A 23,934-nucleotide genomic window follows, 5' to 3' on the forward strand; every position below is an offset into this window, starting at 1 on the left:
GGACCGTTGCTCACAATGTCGATCACTCGATTGTCTGGTTGATTAATTACAAGCAGCTGTCATATAGCTGGAATATTGCGCAGTATGGTGTGAAACAACAAACAAACATGTCAGTCTCTACCTCTACCTCGGGGTATGTTTCAAAGAGTTGCATCTCCAGTCTGACAGAGTTTACTTCTGCTGTTAATCTGTGTAATATTGCCCTATGTATTGCCATGAAGAGTACGATTAAGTTGATATTAACTTGCAAACACCTCACACTACTAGTACCACAAGGCCATTATGTAATGAACCACTTAGTTTTATCCTCATTAGTCTCTGGAGGATATTTGATTTTAATTAGCAGAACATTTTATTGGTGGCAATGAATGTATGTGAGACGGTGGATGTGAAGAACTGATTCGCTTGTACTGTTAAAGCTGTTTTCTGGCTTCAGTTCTGGGAATGTGTTTTGTAAGGTTCTTGATGTGTTAACCAGAATGTTTGATTATAGAACTGATGTTCGTTTTAGTTCTTTGATGTGTTTCTACTTGATGTACACAAGTCTGTTCTGTGCATTTTGTATACAATTAGTCCTGCTGTTTAGAGATTCCAGAGTAGAAGAGGTCCCCAGTACCTCCAGCTTGTTGTAAGAACTGACTCATGAGGATCAGATCTGGTTGATTGTGTCAGCATGTCCCAAGGCCATGGATGATTGTTCATGTTATCAACCAGTGGTTTGCCTGGCTCAGGTTATTAGGCATTGATCTGTTACCTTCTGCCAGACCCAGTATGTGTCTTGCTTAGCATGTACATCTCAAACTCAAAGCATGATATTATCATGTGCGTGTATATGAGTACACTATGTTATGTGAGTTTTATCCACGGCAAGTAACAAAAATAGGGGTAAATCATGAGATTTTTGCTCTGTTTCCATCCAGCATTAATAATCTATGGTCTTAGATTTATTCCCCACTCTCCAGTCTGTGACTGCACTCGGTCAGACCAGTCAGAAGCCCAAGTCTAGTAACAGGTCTTGTTTGTACGTCAAACAAACGTACATCAACATGATCAATGACACTATTTATCTACTACAGATCATGATACCAAGTAACAAGTCTCTGCTAGTTTTTGGAAGAGACAACCCTGCAATGTACTGACAACTGCCTCAGGATTAGAATTGTGTTCAGAATGATTTTATGTGATTCCATTCAATTCCGTAACATCAGTGTTGACATATAAATCATTAAAATGAGAAATGAATGTCCCCCACTTTACAGTCATTAAGGTGCTCTGTTATGGATATAAGGGGCGGTCGGGTAGCCTAGTGGTTAAAGCGTTCGCTTGCCACGCCGAAGACCCGGGTTCGAATCCCAACATGGCTACAATGTGTGAAGCCCATTTCTGGTGTCCCCTGCCGTGATATTGCTGTAATATTGCTAAAAGCCGCGTAAAACCAAACTCACTCACTCACTCACTGTTATGGATACCTATCTTTCTATCTTGTGAGTTTTGCTGCATTTGAAGTTTTCTCTTTCAGAGTATGTCATGGGGGCATCTCACCCTTCCTTGTTTTCTCCCTGGGTTTAGGTGTGTGCTTCCCTAAGTGGTGATGATGCGTACAAGACTCTCACCACAGGGGTTGCCTTCACTTCTATGTACAGCACAAACAAACATTTCTCCTCCGCATACAATTTGACATCTGTAAGACAAATATGTAAGAATGAATTTCTGTTTACCTCTGCATTTTCTTGTTTCAGGATGCTGTTTTGTGACATTCTATACCAGAAAAGCTGCTCTGGCTGCCCAAAATGCCTTACACAATATCAAAACAATGCATGGGGTAAGTAAAACTCTTATCAAAGCTTCTTGTTATTTTGAGAAGACCTTTTCTTTTCAAGGAGACTGCTTCATCTGATCCCTAAAACAGTTAGAATAATGTCCTATCTATTCACATGAACTTGGGAGTGTTTGTTGGTTAGGTCTAACAAGTAGAGTCCTCTCATTTTCAGTGTTACTCGCTGTTTATGACAAAACAAAGAGCACACATGAACATATGCCAAGCACTGCTAACTTTTCTGCCACAAATAAAATGAAATATAGTCCAACCTGCCAACCTCATTTTGAAGTCAAGTGTAATCAGGACATTTGCTATTTTTGTTAAGTCTTCCTGTCTTTTAGGAACCCTCAATAAGTAAACCAATATTTCATGTTTCCCACTCAACATTTTCACATATTCCAGAAATCCAATCTTCCAATTACAAAAGTGCCTAATGAAGCATCTATTGTCACATTCCCAATGACTGCTATGAATGGATCTAGTTTGGGAATTTTGTGGTACATGTCTCATGGGGAGCTGCTGTTTCAATGATACACCAAGCTGGTTGCTTGATATTGATGGCAAATGACATGTCCACATTTTCACAGCTAAAACTGGGATGAAAACCTTGATCAGGGGTAATTTGATGCCCTTAATTGAAGCTAGCCATTTGAACACAGAATGATTAATCTAATCATGCTACTTTTGTCTTTCCGAGTTAGTCCGGCAATGGTAGAGTTGTTGTTCATTGCTTTGGGTGCTTTTAGCAATATTCCAGCAATATTATGTTGAGGGACACCAGAAATGGGCTTCACACATTGTACCCATGTTTGTAATTGAACCCGGTCTACAGCGTGACAAGGAAGCACTTTAATCACTAGGCTACCCGACCGCTCCTTCATTGATTTCAGTTTGGAGGAAAGCTTGAATGAGGGCCTCAAGGAAATAGTCTGAGATAGAGAACTGTCTAGACACTGATGCAGTCAGAGAAACTTCAGCTAGTTTATTTTGAATTGAAATATGCTTTATGTGTATATATACATAGAATTCTTGGCATTTTGTTGAAGGAAGACAGCACATCTGTTTTGGAAAACGCGTCTTTGAGTATGGATCCTAACAATCTCAATGGTACAAGCTGTTGAGAGACAGCTCCATTGTATGTTATGTGGTAGATTTACAGTCACACTTGTGCACTCTGCAATTTTACTAGACCTGCTTTACTGATTTGGTTATGATAGGTTTACTAATTCAAAAAATCGTTTGTTAGTACAGGTAACAGCTAATAGTTTATGTATTGGGGTAAATTTTAGATGTCAAAGTAAATCGTTTTGAGATTAGGTATCTTGTTGGTTGCGATGTTTGTGTGATAGACTTGAATAGTTGTAAGAAAAACTATAAATAATATTTAACACTTCTGGACAATCAATCATTGATAGGTTTGGAGAATTATTGGAGAAAAAGAGGTCTCGGTGATGTAAGTAGAGAGAAAGCTGCAATAGAAAATTACTTTTGGAGTAACTAGTGCTGATACTGCTGATTTCCCTGGCAATTACTTTGGCCATTGAGGTTAATCCTCAAATCAGGATGTTGGTCAAAGTGCCCATTAAGTTCTGTGACTTCTAAATGACTTGGTCTGTTAATTTGCAGCTATCTTAATGAAGGATCGCGATAGCTTAAACAGTTTATGGATTCCCTTAATCATCCCACGAGAAACCTCGACACTCCAGAGTCAAGATAGCAGGAGTCTGTATAATTAATCATCTGACAATTCCATTATTTTGTGAAATAGAAAACAGAATAGAAACCCAGGATGATGTCGGCTGCATGAAGCATTATTACGCTATGAAATATTCATCATGAAAGTTATCCAACTTTTAAGCAATACTGGTGTAGCTCAACATGAAGTGTTTCCAATATTGCAAATGCCAATAACAATACAATTATATTGTAAATAGGAAATAGAATGGAAACCCCAGGATGAGGAAGCCTTGTGAAGTATAACACAATATGATATGTTCATCACGAAAGTTGTCAAACTTTTAAGCAATGCTGGTTTACCTCCCCATTCCAAGCCAACGGTGTTCCACCATGTGATGCACTACACAGCAGGGGCTACCACACCAGGAGTCCTGGGAGACGACAACAAACAGATGCTTGTCTGCTGCATCTCCACACGCACCATGTCCTTCATACATCATGCTGCAGCAGGGATGATGATTGGATGGGGTTATTGATGGAGCGGCATGTTGGGGGTGATTGCAGAATTCAAACATGGTCCCAGACAGGTTGCTGCCGACACTGTGGGGTGACCTGGATGGCAGCCCAGGCTTGGAGAATCAGTATAATAGAAGGGTTTCATCATGCGAGACTGACCTCTTGACATGAGGGTTCTGGCTTTCTGTATGATTGTAAATGTAATTGAAACTGGGGCAGTTTGTTGGTTTCACAGAAGTGATTGGAGTTTGTCGTCATAGTTACTGGAAGGTGAACCTAGTCAGTTCTGTATGGATTTTCGAGTAGAGAAGTGTCCCAGATATTTATATCGTGAGGTAGAGTTTTAAGGATTTAACTTTCTAAGCTTGATGTTAGACTGCAAGTGGTAGGTGTATGTTTCCCTGTTTCTTTCTTATTACATTCTCAAGTGTAAAAGCAGGTTTGCCATGGTGATCAGAAGTTCAGTTATTTTTCTTTATGAAATAATTGTTGATCATTTAAATTTGAGATTAATAGACACAAGATGTTTAAAAAGAAGACACTTTTCATCTTTGTCACCATGTCATTGGTTTATGTTGCTTTTTGTAATGTGAGATGAGCTGAACCTACAGTTGACAGGCAACATAATTGAAATTAATAATTGATGAAATAATTGGAGACTGATTGAATGACAAATGGAAACAATTTATGCACTAAACTCACCCGAAACAGTCATTCCAAATGAGAGGGGATCGGTTTATTGACTCATGAAACAACACATTACGATCGTTCTCGCAACGGCTTAGTTGACCTATATGTTTTCAAATCAAGCTGAAGCTTTGAAGTAACAGAATGAGATATCTTTCTCAAGGTTGACTAGTGACAGTCTATAAAAAATAACTTTGTGGCAGACCGTTGCTGCTATTCAGTTTGATGAAAAAGATAAATCCTACATTATGAGATTATCATGATAATACCTTTCCTTTTTCAGTTGTGAATTGATTTGGGAAGGCCTCTAGCCTGAAAGGTATATAAGAATGAAATCAAAGAATACTCCCGTAAAGTTCTGTTGTGAAGGGTATATTGTCTCAATGCTGCAAACCTGAAATATCGATTCCTGGATTATATAGGGCAAGATTAATTTGAGCTGTTGATCTATGAATTTGCTGTGGTCAGTGTTCATGTATGATCAACGTTCATATGGGGAATCTGGATATGACTATAGGTTCCCAGCAATCTATGCTTGTCGTAAGAGGCGTCTAAATGGATCGGGTCGTCAGGCTTAGTGTCTTTGTTTATTGCATGTCTCAATTGCTTGGATGGATGCTCATTATGTCAATAACAAGATTGTCATCTTTCACAGGCAGGGAGGTAAACTGACTATAAGAGTCCAGTTTCCACTCTTGCTAAATGAGGCTGGAATTCCGGAGTTATAGTTTGGCGTGACTAACGAGTCTAAGCATAGTCCAATTAAAATCCAATCAAAATCATAATCGACACATCCGGTTTGTAGACACCATGGTGACAACCGTGTAAATTCAGTGTTGCAGGAATTGCAAAACGTATATGTACTGTTAACTGGGTACTGATAGATGGTTTCCAAATCCTAACAAACGAACATCACTGAGCAGTCATCCCACCCGAAAAGCATAGAGAAAACAACTTGGTCAATCTTCTAAGCTCTTCCTTTAACCAGTTTAAGACATATAGCCAAACTATTATCAATAAAATATAGATGTTTGCATGGCCAAGGATGGACAGATTACTGGCAGTTCCCATTTCCGTCCCAGTAAGGATTTCTTTGTATGGTTCCATTGAACTAGAATTAATATGTACTGCCCCTACTCTTGCTTGCCCCGACACTAATGTTACATTCCTAAATCACTGCAGTTGACCTTGACATATTTCTGTGAGGATATGATGGCCCGCAAATAGTGAAAGGTTAGCCAGCACTGATCCCAGTGTCAGTATTAAGCTGGGTCATGCTTTCAATCAGCAATGCTTGTATTGAAAGTCAGTCAGCGATATTTGTTACAATCAGCTATCCAATGCCCCTGGAGTATTGCTGTTAACAGTTGGGTTTGTCCTTGTCCTTGTGGTGGAGGAAACAGTTATGGCACTTGATTTATTTAAACTTAATAGATGTATGAGTTTTCTTTTCACTTTCCTTGTTAAGCTGCAGTAGTCAACTTCCTTGATTTATATGAGGAGGAGGATTGTGTGGAAACGTATTAATCTGATGGATTTCCTTGTGGCTGTGAGAAATGTCATTTAAATATTTCTCAATCATCTTGATATTTCATCATGTGGCTGATTCACAGTGGTGGCTCTGTAATATTGCTTAAGTCAGGTCCATTAATTGAACAAAAAACCGCAAACCCCTGCTGAACTTTCATAACTTCACAGTGTGAAGACATAATTACATTTGCAAGTCACTGCATTGTACATGTTGCAGCTTGGCTGGTCATACATCAACCAAGTGTATGGGGTCCCTATAAGGGTAGACAACTTTGCCACACTGATCCTTCTTTCCATCCATCCATCCATTCATCAGTAAGGGCTGGTATATTACTGGTATATCGGTAAATTGACATTAATTCTCGCCGCGATATGTCTCACAAAATCTATGTCAACAACATTCGGAGCCCAACGATGGCAGTGTGGTCAGTTGTTTCAAATGTGAAAAGCAATGCTGAAGTGTGGAAGCACTTCAGTCTAAAACAAACGGATGACAAAATTGATAAAACAAATATTGCAGTCTGTTGTAAGTGAGCTTCTGAATTCAAAATTAAGAATTATGCAATATGTCATTATACGTATGGCAATACTGCCTTGTGCATCGTAAAATATTGTGATACACTTTGAACCTCCATTAACCATCCCTGTCAGGTAGCCACATATCAATGACTCCCTATTCATGCATGCACTTACTTAATATGTTTAAAAAGTAAAATATGAGGTTTCTGTTGATCATCTGATCTGAAGTGGAATTTGAAAGCCAGTTGTTTCCTGTTACAAGTTTAGTGAGTCTACTTCATTGTTCAGATACCCCCACTGGGAGTTAGAATAGGTCCCCAGCAACAAATAATTATAGTACGAAACGCCTTGATGATTGCATGTCATACCCTGATGGTGTTGATTGTTGTTCATACTAGCAATTACTTGTTTATCTGGTCCAGACCTCAATGTTTTTCAAGCCATTGTCATATATTGCTGGAATGTTGCTGAGTGCATCATAAATTTGGGATTTTACAAAATACCAGTTGGACGAGGTTGTGATGAATGTTAATTTACAGACTGATTTTTAATGAATAAAGTTGCTAGTTGAAGTCTAGGCTTGTTTTTTTAAACAACAGAATTTTAAACAAATAACAAGCTCATCAGCATGTTCACTGGGCAATGTACAGCATTTTAATGAGGTTAGGAAACCCGAGAAGTAAATTGTTCTTGTTGGCGTCACAAAGCAAAAATCACATGATAAGCTATGTTAATAGGATAGCGACTTCGAAGCCTTCTTTCATATTGATGCAAAGGAGTGATGATTAGTTATTATTGTGATCAGATTCTTGTCATGCAGGTGTGTGCCCGTAAAGATCCGGGGTAGAATAGGTCTTCAGCAACCCATGCTTGTCGTAAGAGGCAACTAACGGGATCGGGTGGTCAGGCTCGCTGACTTGCTTGACGCATGTCATCGTATCCCAATTGCGTGTACCAATGCTCATGATGTCAATCACTGGTTTGTCTGGTCCAGAGACAATTATTTACAGACCTCCATCATATAGCTGGAATACTGCTGAGTGAGGTGTTAAACAACAAAGAGAGAGACAATGTGGGGGCGGTGGATTCCATGGCAGTATGGATAGATGCTTTAACCACTGGCTTTCTGGCCCAGACTCAATTATATATACCCACCATGATCATGCATGATGACGCAGGAGTTAGTAATATTCCTAATGGCAGTGTTAAACAATATTCACTCGTGACATAATGCAGCATGCAGGTCAAATTTCAATTACTCATTCCTATGATCACTTCTGGAAACGGAAATGTGATATGAAAAATTTTAAAGCCACTTTTTTATTTGCAGATGCATCATCCTATACAGATGAAACCAGCCGACAGTGAGAAAAGAAACGGTGGGTTGAAGGCTCTTACTCGTTTGTACAGAACATTTGATTTACAAAGGCTCATGACCTGTCAGGTTTCTTTCCTTATAATGCATCACGATCTTGTTAAGGAATCCCACCAAATCTTCTATATATGTTGAGGAAGCTAAAGTTAAATTTAAATAAAACATAAACACATTTCTGTAAGGAATTTTAAAAAATAAGCCATACATGGCCATATATAGATTAAGAGGATAAAAACTTTGAAAATAATTTTTTGATTGTGTTTCACATGTTATGCATGTTTTTATGTAATGTGTGTCTTGTTTTGTTTGGAGAGAATTCCAGCCTCTTATTCCATTTCAGTAGAAGAACGAAAACTTTTTGTGGGGATGGTGTCTAAAAAATTAAGTGAAAATGATATACGGATGATGTTTGCTCCCTTTGGTACGATAGAGGATTGTACAGTGTTACGAGATGCAAATGGTGCTAGTCGAGGTGAGTAAGGGGTAGAAAAATCACGATACCACTTCAAAGCAGCTAAATCGAATACGTTACTATAAGAAAAGAAAATTCTTGGAAATGGAAATATGTTTCAGAAAAGTTCATTATTTCTCATGTTCTCATTAAGAGATGAGAGAAACAATAGTTATGCTTTTGCACACTGGACAAAGCTTTATGGGTAATGATTTGATTTTGACTTCTTGTGAATATTCAGTCTGCCTCTTGTCCGAAAACCTCAGTTGAATAAGAATTTGTTTCACAGAATAAGTTAAACTTTGGATGCTCCATGTTATTAACAAATCAACTGAAAGAATAGATTGACATATATTATTAAATTCTTTTCCTACTGACTTACATATGATACTGTGGAGTATTTTGGTGAAGTGATGGGTGCTCTGTTCATTCTATTCTTAGATGAGGATTGTGATGTCGTGTATGTCTGTAGGACATGTAGATAGCCTCTGTTTCGTGTGTGTGTTGCATTGTCATCTCTTTGTTCCAGGTTGTGCATTTGTTACATATGCCAATCGCCACAGTGCACAGAATGCTATCAAGAGCATGCATCACTCACAGACTATGGAGGTATGTGATTTTATTCAGCAAATCTGTTGAGCCATGGCTGAACCTGTTTGATGGATAGACATGGACACCAGTCCAAGAATAGTAACAATCTAGACTAGCTAGTTTTATCCCAAAGTCGAGTTATTTTATGTAAATACTAGCCCAAAATGAATGAAACAAAAATGTTATCTATGGTTACATTTTTTGTCAGTTTCTTCGAAATTGTAGCATAGTTGGAGCATCGAGAACTGGTTCAGAATTATTGCCCTCAAATGCTAGTCAGTGAGGACTACCATCATTGGATTATTACTTGTCCTCAGCACAATTTAGTTGTCCCGGGCTAGCGGACTTGTGGAATTTCGGAGGGTGTAAGTAATTGTTTCTGGTAGTCTTGACAATGTAATGGCATTATCATGATCATGACAATAGGCCTCTTATGAAGCCCACAACTCAACACCACAGACACTATTAACGCACCTTACATCCATCCCAATATCATATTTCTAGCAACACCATACATCTATAAGTTGTCAAACAAACTCATTATTAAAACTTTTTGAATTTTTTTATATATATATTTTTACTCATATCTAGCATGTTTCCCCAAAAACAGCTTATAGTCATACATTTTAATCTTGGTATTGAGTTACTTGGCCTTAACATATTCAAATGTATCTCGTTTCTGGCCAGTCTGCAGCTTTGCATTACCACAACCTGTTTATAAAGCAACATAAGTGTGTATTGGGTGGTCCCCGCATCTGTGTGTATTTACAATAGTGACACAGTCATGCTGATCGGTATCTCTGGCACCAGAGCCTGCCAGTGAAGGCTGAAGGCATAGATATGCTATACAGTTATGAGAAACCAGTTGGCTTAAGTATGAATGGGTTTTGGAATAATGTTTTTTTAAAAATTCATACTCAATTACTTCCTCACGAATCCAATACATTGCAATAGTGAAAGTGTCAAAGCTTTCATCTGTAATTTGGCTTTATTGCACTGAGAGTGTAAAAATGGGTTATTTCTGTTTTTTTCTCAGCTTGAAATAGAACCGAAAATGTCAACTATTTGGAGTCATAAATTATGTTTCATGTCGGGTATGAAAGGAGAAGTCACGGCAAACTGTGAAGAGAGTCACGATAATCTCATAAAAATCCAAGTTAACAGATCAGGGCAAAAGCCTCAGTAGATTGAGTTTCAGGAACTTCTGGAGCAATCTTATGCTGATAATGGATACACCAGGAGAAACATTTGGTGTCTGTGAATGGTGCCCTGCTGTGGGTTCTGTCATGGTCATTAGCAGAGGGTACACTCTGAATGATAACGCCATTCCGATGTTTCTACATAGTTGCTGTGATTTCCCAGTAACAAGGCTCTGAGCCTAACATTGTTGAGCAGGAACTGTTAGTATCTTGTACTAACCACAGAAGCACAAGGTCTGAAATGATGCTTCTAGCTGCTGCCAGTGAGGAGACACTGCAAACAAACTGAAACATTGTTATGGGCACTGAGGCGGGTTATGCAGACATGTGTTTTCTTAAGAGGAATTCCATGTTAAAGTAACAAAGCATAGCTAGTAGCCCAAGTCTATGGTTGTATCATTTCAGCAATGTTGGAGCTTCAGATTCATGTTGATAATTATCGGTTAAGCCTTGTGGCGATTCTGGGTTAGAATTGGTCCCCAACAATCAATGCTTGTCTTAGCAGAGACTTAATGGATCGAGTGGTCACATATGGTGATCAGTTCACGTGTCTTCACCCCCGGTGTCATTCGGTGATCAGTTCACGTGTCTTCACACCCTGGTGTCATTCGGTGATCAGTTCACGTGTCTTCACACCCTGGTGTCATTCGGTGATCAGTTCACGTGTCTTCACATCCCGGTGTCATTCGGTGATCAGTTCACGTGTCTTCACACCCCCGGTGTCATTCGGTGATCAGTTCACGTGTCTTCACACCCCGGTGTCATTCGGTGATCAGTTCACATGCCTTCACACCCCGGTGTCATTCGGTGATCAGTTCACGTGTCTTCACACCCCGGTGTCATTCGGTGATCAGTTCACGTGTCTTCACACCCCCGGTGTCATTCGGTGATCAGTTCACGTGTCTTCACATCCCGGTGTCATTCGGTGATCAGTTCACGTGTCTTCACACCCTGGTGTCATTCGGTGATCAGTTCACGTGTCTTCACATCCCGGTGTCATTTGGTGATCAGTTCACGTGTCTTCACACCAGGGTGTCATTCGGTGACCATGTGGGGACCTGGCGTAGAGTGTGTCCACTTGTACCTCCATGTCATGGTATTGCCAGGGGACCCATATTGTTTTCAGTCCAATGACCCAGCTTCAAGAATCACTACTATATTTGCATGGTTAAATGAGGCCAGTAGGAACTACATCATGAATTGTGGATGAGTTTGACTGTAGTTTGGTGTCTTTAATCAGGGTTCATGCTGGGCCCCAAAGACCTTTGAACATTGTTGAATTCAACAGCTGCCTTGAACAAAGTTGTATTTTTTTTCATTTGGCATTGAAAAATCCTTCACTTTCACATTTTGCCTTAAACGCAACAAATGTTTCTTAGACATTGCCTTCATTTATCGTTGTTTACGTTTCTTTAGCGTTGAAGCTGCTAAAGAAATGTTTCACATCAGGGCATTTTTTCTAAATACCGTAGTCTGAACCAAGCCTATTGCTCCCCCTGATGAATAGGGGCCGGTCAGGTAGCCTAGTGGTTAAAGCGTTCGCACGTCACACCGAAGACCCGGGTTCGATTCCTGACATGGGTACAATGTGTGAAGCCTATTTCTGGTGTCCTCCGCCGTGATATTGTTGGAATATTGCTAAAACTAAAAGCGGCGTAAAACCATACTCACTCACTCCCCTTATGAATACAATGTCAAGTCATAGTGTTTTCATTTTGGAGTTGTATTTGGCTTGGACTGGTTGTGAAAAGCTGTGTCTTCCTTGGGCCTTTCTGAACTGTGTTGCATACTTGGCAGTAGGAAGTTCAATATTCTCTTAAAAATAGAAAATTGGGCATGTATTATCTTATTGATTGAATGCAGATTCCACTGTGAAGAGTTAAAAAACAGTTCCTTTCGGTATGGGATAGCACTGTTTGATGTTAGTTAAAGATAAATGTAAGATATATACTTTGTGACATGTAAACATGGTAAATGAAGAGTATTACAAAAATATCCTGTCAGAAAAACATACTTCTCGTGCTTATGTTTGTTGTTTAAAAAACATTGTTTTGTTTGCTTTGAATAGTCAAGAAGTATTTGTGTACGACAGTTGTATGTACTGCCTGCCATAAGTAATCCTTTACACAGTGAGCGTACTATCTGTTTGAGATCATGTACTAAGTTGTACGCATTATTTATGACTGCTGAGTGGCTACAAAAGCTGTGTAAATACTGGTTCTTGGGTGCATGTGTCTTACTGAGGAGAGTGACGCAAGCAGTTACAGGAAATTAGTGCAGTGTCTACCAGGAACATGTTTCTATCAGATTCCTGAAATAGACGTACAAACCAACGAAAACCTCCTACAGACAGGATTTGTCTTAATTGATTTGGCATGAAGAATGAATGGTTGTTGAGAAGTGCTAGTTGAGTTTAACATGTACATTGCCTTTACATTGCAATTATTAAGATGAATGGTATTTAGTTTGATGAAGGGAATGTTCAGTGCCAGTTCTCATTTGTGTGAGAAATAAGCTAATCTTGAGGTGTCAGTGATGGTGTTTGATTCATTTTGTTTGTCTGTTGCAGGGTTGTTCCTCACCGATCGTTGTTAAGTTTGCTGATACACAGAAAGAAAAAGAGGCCAAGAAAATGCAGCAGATGACAACAAATTTGTGGAACCTGTCACTTGGGGGATTGGGCGCACTGGGGCCTCAGTATTTAGCTGTAAGTAGGGCGCTCAATGATGGCCCACTTGGGTTATACTCTGGCTGAAATCTTTAAAACACTTTTGTCTAGTACTGACACTTTGGCAAATATTGTTTTGTGAGATTGGGAAAGGGTGTCACATTGGTACTTCTTGAGTTTGATATAATGCATTATAAATGCATATTCTATGCATATTCTATGCTAGTAATTATGGTAATAATTAACGATTTAACACATTCAAGATGTTGCTTGATGCAAACTTTAGACAAGAACAGTTTTGAACACTTTGATTTCATTTTCAGTTACTACAACAAGCAGCTGCAGCAGGGAACTTGGGGATGTTGAATAACCTTGGCAACATGGGTATGTGGTCACCTTATCTTGAGGCAGTAGGGCCTATGTATCTGGACCCGTAAAGATTCCGGGGTAGAATATGTCTTCAGCAACCCATGCTTGCTGTAAAAGGCGACTATGCTTGTCGTAAAAGGTGACTAACGGGATCGGGTGGTCAGGCTCGCTGACTTGGTTGATGCATGTCATCGATCCCAATTGCGTGGATCGACGCTCATGATATCAATCACTGGATTGTCTGGTCCAGACTCGATTATTTACAGACCGCCGTCATGTTGTTGGAATATTGCTGAGTGCGGCGTTAAACAACAAACCAACCAACCAACCTATGTATCTGACATAGTATGTGGTCACCTTATCTTGAGGCAGTAGGGCCCCTATGTACGTTATGTAGAAACCCTATCCTGAGGCAGCAAGGCCTATGTACCTGATATAGGTATGTAGTTACCCTAGTTTTAGCCTGTAGGGCCTATTTACCTGACATAGGTATGTGGTTACCTATCTTGACGCAGTAAGGCCTATGTACCTTATGTAGGTATGTAGTATCCCTATCTTAGCCAGTAGAGCCTATGTACCTTACATGGCTATGTTAATGTTTGGTGTTGATAACACCATTTAGCAAAACCTGAGTATATTTGTGTGTGTAAAGCTTGGTATAAATATAAACATGTTGAATACAAAGCGTATTAATACAATTAACTACCAGTAGATATTTTGCTGGTATTATACATGCTGGACTTTGATTGTAATTGAACTGATTCTTGTGAGATGTCAAGGTCTAGTATTTTCAAACTAGTTGGTGAACTAGTTGGAATTGCTGTTGTTTTTCCAGAGCATTGTAACTCCGGCATCAACAACCTGGGAGTTCAGCAGCTCGTGGCCGCAGCAGCAGCAGCCGCAGCGGGCAATAACCCAGGTAGGTTGCATCCTCGTCATGCCTGATCTTCACACTGGAATGGATGTTTCTTAACCTTGTTTCAGCACCTTGCATACTGTACAATTTGAGTTGAAAGCACCCAGTTTCTCTTGTTTCAGTTGTACTCTAATAAGGTGTGAGAAGACGCAGGATCAATGTCATGTGACGGCTTGTGGCATGGGAAAACTCATGACATTGCTTACTAATAAATATTATGACATGATGGTAGTTGAATACCTAATAGTTAGTATGCTATCTTGTCAGTTTTAATGTGAATAAATTCATTCGTGTCAAGATGGATTTTAAGAACATTCTGCATGTTTGACCAGTGTGTCCCTATTTATAAGTTTCTTCAAAAGTCGTCTGAGTGATCTCCCCTGACCAGATACTGTGGTCTACTTTCTTTACCCTCGAGTGATTGGTGTGTCCTGAATTTCATTTTATGATTTAACATTTATTTCTCTATGGTAGAAATATTTTTTCCATGCCTGAAAAATTACAGTGGTATTTGTAAAATTGTGTGACCCTTTCCCCAAGTTTTGTGGTCTGGTGTGAGTGATTTTTTTTTCTTTCTTGATATATATAATTCAGTCATCTGCGGATGTTTCTTATCGGTTTACAAAGTCTTAGCTTTGGATTGATAAGATTGGTTATGAAAAAAGAAACAAGTTAATGAAGTACTGTTTTGTTTTAAGTAAATGAACACATTGAATGTTGCAGTGAAGTTGATTGTCAAGGGTCAAATACAAGTTAAATAAATTCCACTCAATGTGTCAAGACTTGAGCTTCTTCCAGCACCAAGAAGTGGTATCTCACGTGAATGCGTTTCAATGTGTAGTGCAAGAATTCTATTTTATTTTGCTTTGAGATGAGACTTTTCCAGCTAATTTTGTTTTTTTTTGACTGACTCTTATTTTGTGTGGGTGTGCCACAGGATTGCTGGCAGCACTGGCAAGCCTAAGTACAGGCAGTGGCTCCATGTCAAGTAACAACAACTGTAGCCCCATGCAGACTAGCACAACCTCAAATTCAAACAACAGTTCCTCAGGTATACCTGGTCGGTGGTCCATCGTCGGCCTGAAGCCCTCCGCCCGCAGCCTACCACATTGGTTGTGTTGTGCATGCTGCAGCTGAAACTCTTGCTCCTTCTATTTATTATCTGTTCATATTGTACTCCAACAATGTCCATGTCAGAGCAGGGGGAGCCAATCGGGGCAACTGGCGCTTAGCTGCATTGTGGCTGTATATGCTGTGTGTATTGTATATGTATACTCGGTTGATGTCTACGCCATATTCACTATGTATATCATGTCCTGTATGATATAGTCTCTGAATATGCTGTATGCATTATGTATATACCACATAGAGTGAATATGCTGTATGTTTTGGACATATATATATGCCATATACGGTCTGAGACTTTAGCCAGTAACCCATAGCCTGAGTCTAGTAAAATTCTGTTCGATATTCTAAACTGAGCTAATATTTCCATATAACAATACATTCTAAAGAAACTTATTCAAAGAGCCATGTTTGGGCTAGTAGTCTTGTAAGGTTTTGGAACAGACTGATATATGCTTTCTACTCTGAATATGCTATAGTTTTGTATATTTTGTGTTTGCTGTATAAGAGTAATGTATCTTATGTGCAATAATGTAAGTTTTGAAAAAATGTCTTTGATACCAATTCTGTAATTTAGTCACATACTGGATCAAAACTGGATCCAGATGTTTCAATGAGCCTTATCTTGTTAATAATACTTCACTAAGTTTGATGTAATGGATAGGAACTGGAAGCTTGACTGGTTTCAGTTTCTGTTTCAACTTGATCTAAAGTCCTGAAATATTTCCTAGTGTGTACCAGCAGTTGTCTCCCTCTGCCCTGACATTGACTGTGTAAATTGCACGTAGCGTTCCTTCTCGTGGTTTAGTTCACTGCAGTTTGCTGTGGATCACAATCTCTTGTAGCCTCACATCTTCTGTTGAGCTTATTTCACACCGGACAACACATCCCGGTTTGCTGAGTTACCGGCCCAGTGTTGAAGGGCTTTCTTTAGTGTGTATTGGCACTTAGTTACTTACTCTACAGTTTGTTGTTGAGATTGTTGCCAGCTTTTCTTTGTTTGTGATATATGCATGAAGACATAACACTTCCAGTTCCTCCAAGTGTAAATAATGTTCTATTGCAGCTGTGTGTAACATTTGCTGTACCTTGCATGAGAAATGTCATCTGGACAGTGCAGACTGCCTTTGTGTTAATATGACCACTTTGGTTGTGCATGAATCTACCAGTTAGGAAATAACTCAGATTTTGTGATATTAGTACCTATCTCTTTACAATATACCATGTCAGCTGATGTGTTCATTTTGACTGACATTGACAATATGTCCAGCTGATATCCGCAGGCATCTGATGTAGGCTATCCACAGCTCTTGTCACTGTAGACATCATCTGACAGGGTTTATACCTCGAGTTCTACTATAATTCTCACCCCTCTGTATAGTTGAAGGTGACAGTACACTAGAAATGTCCTCTCATGTGGAACCATAACAAACTCTAATTCACGGCTTGAGCTTAAAGGGAGATAACTCCATCTGGCTTACAGCACAGTGAAATGCAGTTAACACTACTACTGAAAAAGCTCCTTCTGAAGTTATCTTGTTAAGTTCTTGATTGCAAAGTTTTTGTTGACTATTTGACATCATTAAGCTGTGATTTTTTATGATAATCTAATATCATTGTTATAATCAGCTATGGTTTGGCATTTGTTTATTTTTCAGTGAATTGAAAAATTGAAATGAAATGATTTGAAAAAACCCAATGAAAATTAAATCTACCAAAAGAAAGTTACTTTTGCAACACTTAAAAAATAATTTGTTGGTATATCATGTTTTTAAGGAGAAGTTAAAAAAAGTTGATCTGATGGAAGCAGAATAGTTTTGTGAAAAACAATAATATGCCCTTTAATAAAACATTCAATCAGTTTGGAGTTAATCCCAACAAAGTAGTTTAGGATGTTAAAGAATGATGATATTTCTGTTTCAGTAGAAGCCCAAAATAATGTCCATTTACAGAACTTGCATGGTATTGCTGCCCTTGCAAGCTTAGCGAACAACCCAGGTAGGATATAATGCTGCAGATTGTACCCTGTTAACTAAGGATAAGATACATGAAAGAACAACTTCTTTCTTATGATTAAGGGCATTGACTCTCCCAATTGTAATAAAGAAGTTGTTTATCCATATATCTTATCCTTACTTTGTATTTTCACTTCAAGATTCCTCTCAAAGAAGTTGCATAATATTATCACAGAGGAAACAACGTGGAGTTGCATTTGCATCCCTTGTTTGTTCCAGGATCTGCTGATCCTGGGTTGGAATTTGTACTGATTATTGTCATTGGTTTGGAAACATCCTACCCATGCTTGTGGGTTTGAATATGAGGTCAAATGTCTGTTTTCATTTTGATTTTTCTCCTACTTTCTGCTAAGATGCTTTGAAACTGAGAAACTGTCCAATCTGCTCTCAAGGGAACCATTTCAACATGTCTTTAAAGGACATTGGGAGGGTGTTTTTTAATCTATTCCTGTCCAGTTCATTATTGTTCATTCATTCAGAAGGTGGCGTTTAATGGGGATTCAAGTCCTGTGCTGGTCGTAAGAGACGACTAAGTGGATCGGATGGTCAGGCTCAGTCACTTGGTTGATTATGTGTCATCATACCTCTAACGTGTGAGATGATGCTTGTAATATCAATTGGACCACCTCTGTGGTCTGGTGGTAAAGCATCTGCCTTGATGGAGAGTGGTATGTTGAGGGTTCAATCTTAAGCCCTGTCACACCAAAAGACATTAAAGGTGGTACTTGTCGTTACACTGCCTGGCGCTCAGCATTAAGGGGCTAAAACAAAGACTTGTCAGCTCGGAGCCCCATTTTACTTCACCTGTCAATTGCTGGTTTGTCTACCCCAAACTTGATTATTTACAGGCCCTGTCATATATCTAAAATCAACAAATCCTAGTTCAGGAACTGAAGTTCTCGTGGTTATTAGCTCTGACCAAAAGCAACATTAAGACTCAACTCACTCACTCACTCACTCACTCACTCACTCACTCCAAAGTGTACAAATACAGTTTGTGTGAGATGAACTACATCCTAGGATGTGTTTGTGAAAGGGTCATTCATACCTAACTACCCCGATTATGTTTTATCTAGGTTTGCCAGCACCATATCCTTGCTTGTGGGTTTCACCGAAGTGGTAAACATCTGAAACCTGCATTACTTGGGGCTTTCCTTCCACAGTAAGCTGGCAAGCCGTGATATAACTTGAATAATGTTTGACAGCGGTGGTGAACCCAACTCACTCACTCATCCCTAAGTAAAAACTAATACTGATTGTTCCTGTTGCAGGCACACTTAACACTCTGGGTGTACAGAACGTAGCAACATTAAACCAGTTGGCGGCAGCAAGTAACAGCACGCCCATGTCCACGGGGAACAGCATTTACAATGGTAGGTACAAGTTGACTACGTAGGTGTACAGGTTGGTTCTTGCGGACACAAATATTACGAACTCCCTAACTTGATCAAAGTGCCCTGCTCCTTGATATAGGACTAGGCTTAGTTGGGCAGTTCTCATCAGTCCAAGCAAGTTTGAATCAAGTCATACGCTTCATATCACATTTTATGAAGTATGTCAATCAGGTAGTAAATGATTATCCTTATTACATAGACAATGCCTCTGTGGATTCCGGATTAAGATTAGATCGGATGGTGAAGTTACGAGACTTGGTTGATGCATGTCATTGTCATTACTCCCAATGTAAATCACTGGATTGACTCGTCCAGACTATTTATCAAGGACAAAACAAGATAGACCATCAATCATGGTTCTTGTAAGGGTCAAGTCTATTTGCAATAAGTTTTGAATCATTTTGTCTTAATTTATTCAACAATTATCAATTAATGGAACTTGATTTTTGATAGGTTCGTGTTTGATGTGTATAGAATATTGCTAATGACAATTTGGATGGGATCCTACCATGAAAGTGTATACAGTGTGACAGCTATCTAAGAATTTGTAGTTGCGTCCATACAAATGAGATTTAGAGTTACAGGAAGCCACAAAATAGATTGCCAATAATATGATGTGATAGTTCTACATCTGTATGTGACCATCAGTTTGTGAAGTTTTTAGTAGCATCCAGTATTGTACAACTTTTGACAACCATACTGATGCCATCAAGGTCATACAGATTTTTCCAGTATCAGATGAGAGGAAAACAAATGTTGGGGGTTTGAATATTTTTTTCATTTCTGTCTCCTATTTTCTTCTGAACCTACATTTATTTTCTATCCCAGCATTACAAGGAAAAGGTTTACCTTTTGGTAAGGGAGTATGTAGATATTGTGTGTACACTCACCAAGGGGAATGTACTAGACGTTGATGTGTAATAGGGGAATCTTTACATCAATACAAGGGGAAGCACATGCGTGTATGCACACAAGCTCCACTTGGTAACGTGTTGTCTCATGTCTGATGTTGTCTCAGAGAACTGTAACAGGTTACTCATTACATTATCAATAACAACCAATGATGTGAAAAAATAACCTAAACTGTTTAAGTTATCATGGCTATTCAACTTGATGATCGTCCTCCATGATGCTATGTCAATGATTGCAGACAAGTATTTCAGTGGGTTAGTAGTCTCCATACTGGCAAATGAGTATGATATTACAAAGTAGACACAATTTATGGATAACAACTTGTTTATTAACTGAAGTTGTTATCCATAAATCGTCGCCTCTTACGACAAGCATAGTCGCCTTTCAGGCAAGCATGGGTTGCTGACGACCTATTCTACCCCAGATCTTTAAGGGTCGCATTACTTAAAGTTGACCAATGGCAAAGTAGACACAATTTATGGATAACAACTTGTTAATTTACTGATAAATTGTCATACGTCGACTTTTAAGTAATGCGACCCGTGAAGATTTGGGGTAGAATAGGTCTTCAGCAACCCATGCTTGCCGTAAAAAGCAACTGTGCTTGTCGTAAGAGGCGACTAGCGGGATCCGGTGGTCGGGCTCGCTGACATGGTTGATGCATGTCATTGTATCCCAATTGCGTGGATCGATGCTCATGATGTCAATCACTGGATTGTCTGGTCCAGACTCGATTATTGACAGACCACCATCATATAACTAGAATATTGCTGAGTGCGGCATTAAACAACAAACCAGCAAACTCTAAGTAATGCCTATCAAATGATTCTTGAGTGATGTTAAGTGTCCATAACGGCAAATGATCTTTGATATTAGTGTCCATGATGGCTGGCCAGTATGATATTAGTGTCGATAATGGCAAATGAGTACATGATATTAGTGTTCACAATGGCAAATGAGAATGATAACACAGTGTCCATAATGGCAGACCAGTATATTAGTGTCCATATTGGGAGACGAGTATGATTAGTGTCCATATTTGGTGGCCTGTAGGATATTATTGTGATAGCTCATTCCAGTCATATTACTTACAAAATAGATATAGCACTTTCCATGTCTATCCATGTTAAGCAATCATAGATACTGCTGTCTGTAAAGAGACATTAGAAAGGAAATCCTCCCGGTAAAAGGGCGTTAAAGTAACAATAGATATGTTTTGTAACCTTCATGTTGTTAAAATCTCTGTTGTAGTTGCACTGACTATATAATGATAAATAATGATGAAAACGTCATCAGTTTCAACTTGATTCCTTTTCTGACAGTTGATGCAAGTCATGGATGTAGACAAACAGAGTAACCATTTGTTGGTTATGTAAGGGCATGGTTATGAAGTTATTTATGTAAAAGACACATCTAAATGACTAAAGAAGGTTAAAGCTCTACTGAAATACCATCAAACACTATGCCAATTACAAAGGATTTTAGGCAAAAATATTCTTAATATCCTTGACACAATAACCTTAGATACAATAATAAAAATGATACCTTAACAAGTGTATTTGCACATTTTATTATGTCAACATACCACATAAATACCCCTGTATTTAGTCGACCATTAAAGTTTGTTTTATTTCACAGTGAGACAGGATAATTTGTTTCATTGTTTTTGTAAAGGTGTTCCTGTTACGAAACTCTCTCTCTTTTCACAGGCAGCATGTCTGGCGCAACAACAACCAGCGCTGCCTTGGGTGGCATGGGTATTCCTAGCCTGTCAGCCAGCAACATGTCTGGTATCTCGGCCCTCACACAGGGCGTCAACGGTGGCATGAATGGCCTAGGTTCCACCTCCAACCCCCAGGGCATTGACGCCTTGAGCCAAGCCTACACTGGTATCCAGCAATACGCAGGTTTGTCAGGTTTAATCACTCAAGGTAAAGGTTCGTTTCTTCATTTTCTACTTTCATTTTGCAGGTGTGTGCCCGTCAGTGTCCGTACATCCGCGTGTCCACTTGTTCGTAGTTTTTGTCTGTCACCCCGCCGACCTGTCAACTCTCCGATAGTGAAGAAACAACCTGAACCTTTATTATTCTGTTCGATTGAAGACGAATTCATTGATTACAATATATGTTTTTCTCCTGCACCTAACTGTTAATTTTCTGAGATAACGGATTTGGATTTTGCACCAATGTCTGCAAGGACCAACATTGCCAACCTATATTTGAGTGATCACTAATTCTGCATTGAATCTTTACCATTGATTATAAGCTGAATTGGAAGCATGGATCCAGAGTGACGCTCACACAGATGCTAATGGCTTGATAATGCACTGAAAGTCTTTGAAAATCTTGGCTTCAAATCCTTCACACCTGGGAACCTAAAGCTGAAGCATGTAGTTAGGAACACTGCTGTGTATGCATGGGTTTGGGCAGCGGATTAGTATGGCAGTGTGAAGAGGTACTGAAGGTGTAAGCAGGATAGGTGGCAGGTCTATGCTATGCTGTGTTTGATCTAACAAGTCACACACTAACTGCTGCAGGCTTCTGCTTACCACATTGCAGAAGGAAGAATCCGGAACCAACTCTCCACTGTTGGTCTTGATATGCCAGAGCCAGGTATAGGGGCATCTCTTAAGGAGATGCTGATACGGATGTTGACAGTCATTGAGGAATATCTCGATTTATATTAGGGGAATTTTCAAGTGGCATGTTCTGTTAATAGTTTGGTCGATGAAATGTAATAATCGGTTTGTTCAGTTATATCTTGTCCTGATTCTATTGAAACTTTTGGATTAACATTTGACAAAACTGGCATTCATGCTGTTGAAGAGTTGGCTCCGATTCTGAGAGAGGTAACATGGCGGACTTAGCCATCTGCTATTGAAAGTAGCAGCCTGCATTTTATCCTTGGAATGGTGGCATCAGCTGCTTTGTGTCTGAAACCAACACTTCAATAACCTACATTCCTTGTGTGGAGGACAGTTTGCTGATAAGTTTGGTTATGTCCCTTGTTTGATAAAGACATTTTGAGGAGTTTGATAGTTAAGCTCAAGGAGGCTAATGGGAGCTTGAGATGTAGGACAACTTCAGTTTGAGTGAACTCTTTTTCTTTCTTTTTTTTAATTTTATTCATTTTGATTTCATGAATGCATTGTGAATGCTTTTTTGTTTTTCCCTGTTGATTAACATCTGCACCATGTTGTCTTATGCACATTCCCCCCTCAACTTACACATAGTGTGTCTGGTTAAAGAATAAGCATGTAGGGTCTGTGTTTTGTACAGTATAGAGGCTAAATGATTCAGTGATTATATTGAAACCTTGCATGCAGGACTCGTCTGGATTAAACGACACAAAATAGTAAACAAGGTTATGACTTTAAGTGAATGTTGACATTTGTCAGTTATAATATCTGTGGAAACCTATCTGCCATTTGGATTTCCCCACTATTTACATGTACACATCATTAACTGTCTGGTAAAAAGTGGTGTGTAGTTTTGAACTGGAAAAAGCGTTCAAACATATTTGGTACTTTGGTGCATTTTGTACTTTTTTACGTAGTTACTTAGCAACTTGTTTGTCCAAGAAACACATTTCAGCACAAAAAGTCGGTAGAAAGAGTGTGAGCAGTCTCATGACAAGCACCTCTTGGCCATCTCAGTGACTTCTTTTAGGATAATGACAGTGTTACAAGTTTAAAAATCACCTATATTGTTATTTTATTTATTGGTGTATTCACATATTTGTAAAGAAAAAATACCCCGTAAATAAAGGGCATCACAAGTCAAAAGCTATACAGGGTCAAAGGGAAGCAACTCCTACATTTTCCACAGCTTTTTGTTCATGTGTCAAATCCTGGGTTTCTTTGTGTTCATTTGTCTTGCTTTTGCTTCTTTTTGTCACTTTTTTATGCTTTGAGTTTGAGATCTAACTGTCTGAAATATGTATATTCATTGAGTAACTAATCTTTAAGTATTACTGTCATGCATGTAATGGCATCGCTGACTGTACATGACAAGACCCTCAGAAGTAAAACATTATTGGCAGATAGCATTGGTTGCTGGTCAAACTCATCACCTTGTGTAAAATGTGTAGCACTCTCAAAAAGTGAAGTAAAAAGTGTGTGGTTCTGATTTAATTTAGACTGGTTTTATGAACAGCTTGCAAACATTTGAAA

The 23,934-nt window shown here is 39.0% G+C and overlaps 1 protein-coding gene across 21 annotated transcripts in view; it reads left to right on the forward strand.

Moving 5' to 3' along the window:
- LOC124126522 (CUGBP Elav-like family member 2) overlaps positions 1-23,934 on the forward strand; it is a 232,324-nt gene that overhangs the window by 195,790 nt on the left and 12,600 nt on the right. For 7 of the 21 annotated variants that reach the window (XM_046489980.2, XM_046490013.2, XM_046490028.2 and 4 more), the window contains 11 exons: positions 1,740-1,822; positions 8,079-8,127; positions 8,464-8,595; positions 9,104-9,183; positions 12,934-13,071; positions 13,356-13,416; positions 14,237-14,320; positions 15,255-15,368; positions 17,366-17,440; positions 18,729-18,830; positions 21,473-21,700. In XM_046489980.2, the coding sequence (XP_046345936.1) occupies positions 1,740-1,822; positions 8,079-8,127; positions 8,464-8,595; positions 9,104-9,183; positions 12,934-13,071; positions 13,356-13,416; positions 14,237-14,320; positions 15,255-15,368; positions 17,366-17,440; positions 18,729-18,830; positions 21,473-21,700 (1,146 nt within the window). The remainder of the gene's footprint in view (positions 1-1,739; positions 1,823-8,078; positions 8,128-8,463; positions 8,596-9,103; positions 9,184-12,933; positions 13,072-13,355; positions 13,417-14,236; positions 14,321-15,254; positions 15,369-17,365; positions 17,441-18,728; positions 18,831-21,472; positions 21,701-23,934) is intronic. The other 14 variants (XM_046489988.2, XM_046490114.2, XM_046490122.2 and 11 more) reach the window with 7 other exon arrangements.

This window comes from Haliotis rufescens, unplaced genomic scaffold (genome assembly GCF_023055435.1).
Source record: "Haliotis rufescens isolate VD_foot unplaced genomic scaffold, xgHalRufe1.0.p SCAF_5, whole genome shotgun sequence".
Classification (NCBI taxonomy): domain Eukaryota; kingdom Metazoa; phylum Mollusca; class Gastropoda; order Lepetellida; family Haliotidae; genus Haliotis; species Haliotis rufescens.